Source organism: Elephantulus edwardii, unplaced genomic scaffold, assembly GCF_000299155.1.
Source record: "Elephantulus edwardii isolate Elephantulus edwardi_28Jun2011 unplaced genomic scaffold, EleEdw1.0 scaffold00049, whole genome shotgun sequence".
NCBI classification, from domain to species: domain Eukaryota; kingdom Metazoa; phylum Chordata; class Mammalia; order Macroscelidea; family Macroscelididae; genus Elephantulus; species Elephantulus edwardii.
The window spans coordinates 16,863,814-16,865,991 of record NW_006399799.1 but is presented as its reverse complement, the minus strand read 5'-3'; the positions used below and the strand labels follow the sequence as shown (position 1 = coordinate 16,865,991).

The 2,178-nt window shown below is 39.5% G+C and overlaps 1 protein-coding gene across 1 annotated transcript; it reads left to right on the top strand.

Moving 5' to 3' along the window:
• The first annotated feature begins 437 nt into the window (after positions 1-437).
• On the top strand, positions 438-1,385 carry LOC102860620 (olfactory receptor 2D3-like). The gene has a single exon (XM_006886541.1). It carries the CDS (start codon positions 438-440, stop codon positions 1,383-1,385), a length of 948 nt encoding a protein of 315 aa, XP_006886603.1.
• Positions 1,386-2,178: the final 793 nt, after the last annotated feature.

Below are 2,178 nucleotides of genomic sequence, written 5' to 3'. Positions count from 1 at the left end.
AATCCACTCAAAGATTTACTTTATTTTGGCTTTGCTAAAATGCTTTCATGATGACTCTCCATCAGTTTTCTGAGGCTAAAAATCCTTATGAAAAGAGACAATCTTCCTCTCACTGATCAGCTGGTGAATTGAAATGCTGACTCTAATTAGCAGCCCAACATATAATATATTACTTATATACTGCTCTGCTATTTGGAAGCAGGAGCGGCATTCACTTCCTCTGGAAACTTTATGAACTTTGTTAAATGTTGATAGTTGTAGAGGGGCTTCAGGCCTTTTGTTCATATGGTCTCTTTGAGTTGACCACCACCACCACAATAATAACTCTGCTATTTATACTTGAAAATCTATATGAACAGTAACTCTATGTTAGAAACAGAAGATTTCACCTTTATGTATGATGCTTCTATTTTTTTCCCTACAGAAAGAAAAAAAATATGCAGGATTTTCTCAGGAGGAACCACAGCTCTATTACTGAGTTCATTCTTTTAGGATTCTCTAGTGATACACAAACAAATGTTATTCTCCTTATTCTTTTCCTCTTCCTCTACCTCATTACACTTTTAGGCAATGGACTTATTATCACCCTAATATTTATGGACTCCCGCCTCCACACACCGATGTATTTTTTCCTCTGTGTCCTTTCCATTCTGGATACAGTATATGTCACCACCATAGTGCCTCAGATGCTAGTGCATATGGTTTCCCAGAAGAAGACCATCTCTTACCTTGGGTGTGCAGTCCAGATGTACATCTCCCTAATGCTGGGCATCTCAGAGTTTTGGCTTTTTGCTATCATGGCTTATGACAGGTATGTGGCCATTTGCCACCCTCTCAGATATAAGGTCATTATGAGCCCTCTTCTGTGTGGGTCAATGGTGGCCTTTTGTGGATTCTGGGGCATCAGCTGTGCCCTTATATACACAGTGTCTACTATGATTCTTCCCTATTGTGGACCTAATGAAATAAATCACTTCATTTGTGAAGTTCCTGCTGTCTTGAAGTTAGCCTGTACAGATATATCTCTCAATGACCGACTGGGCTTCATCTTGGGATTCTTCCTTCTGATAGTCCCACTATCCCTCATCATTCTTGTCTATTTCAATATCTTTTCTGCCATCTTGAAGATCCGCTCAACCCAGGGGAAGCTCAAGGCCTTCTCCACTTGTGCCTCCCACATCACTGTGGTCACTATGTTCTCCATACCATGCATGGTTATGTACATGAGGCCTGGCTCTGAGGCCTCTCCAGAAGATGACAAGATGCTAGCTCTTTTCTATACTGTAGTTCCTCCTTTTCTCAACCCTATCAACTACAGCCTCCGGAACAAAGACATAAAGAAGGCTTTCCTCAAAGTGACTGGGTGGGGACAAGTACCAGAATGAATTTATAGAAGCATGAGTAGTAGCAACCAAAACTGTACAAAGTCTACATCTCCTCTTTATCCACTTTAGTTCAAACACTTAATATATATAGTAATGAAAGATTAGTGAAAACATTTAATAAGATGCTGAAGTCTATGAGAGTGATTACCTCTCAAGCATAAGAACAGTGTACTATGGACTTTATAAACCTAGAGCCCCAACTGATTTGTGTCTGTATTACAGTTTTCAAGATCTGAAAAAGTTTTGGCATCAATATTCATCTGTTTAATAAATAATTTAACATACAATTAATTGTGTTTGTGAGGTTTGAACTTATGAATAAAGAATTTATACAAATAAAGGATTCAAATTAGAGTCCTCCAGATGGCTCCCAGATTTCCACTTGGTGACCTGACTATATAGCGCAATCAAAGGTCTGGCAGGTCAAAAGAATGAACATGCTAAGATAATTCAATGATCACAGAGTATAGGGAAGTTGTACATGTCAATTTTCATCCATTACCTTCAGAGGAATATTGATTTTACTGCTTATGCCACTGAATAGAATCCCAACAAAGTTGTGTTATCTGCTTAACACAGGTTAAGATGATGAGTCATCTTTCAATTTCGATGCCACATTCCTCTTCAGATAGTCCAGGTTTTCAAATTATTTGTTCAGCCTGCTGTTGTTTGTTGTTATGTGCTGTCGAGCCGCTTGCGACTCATAGCGACCCTATGTACAACAGCCCTGAAGTCCGCTCTGTCCTGTGCCAGTCGCACTGTCTCTGACACTCCCATCCCAATTATCCCAGTC

Bases quoted from the DNA above. Each gene is read 5' to 3' on its own strand.
- LOC102860620 (XM_006886541.1), top strand. From the start codon at position 438: ATGCAGGATTTTCTCAGGAGGAACCACAGCTCTATTACTGAGTTCATT.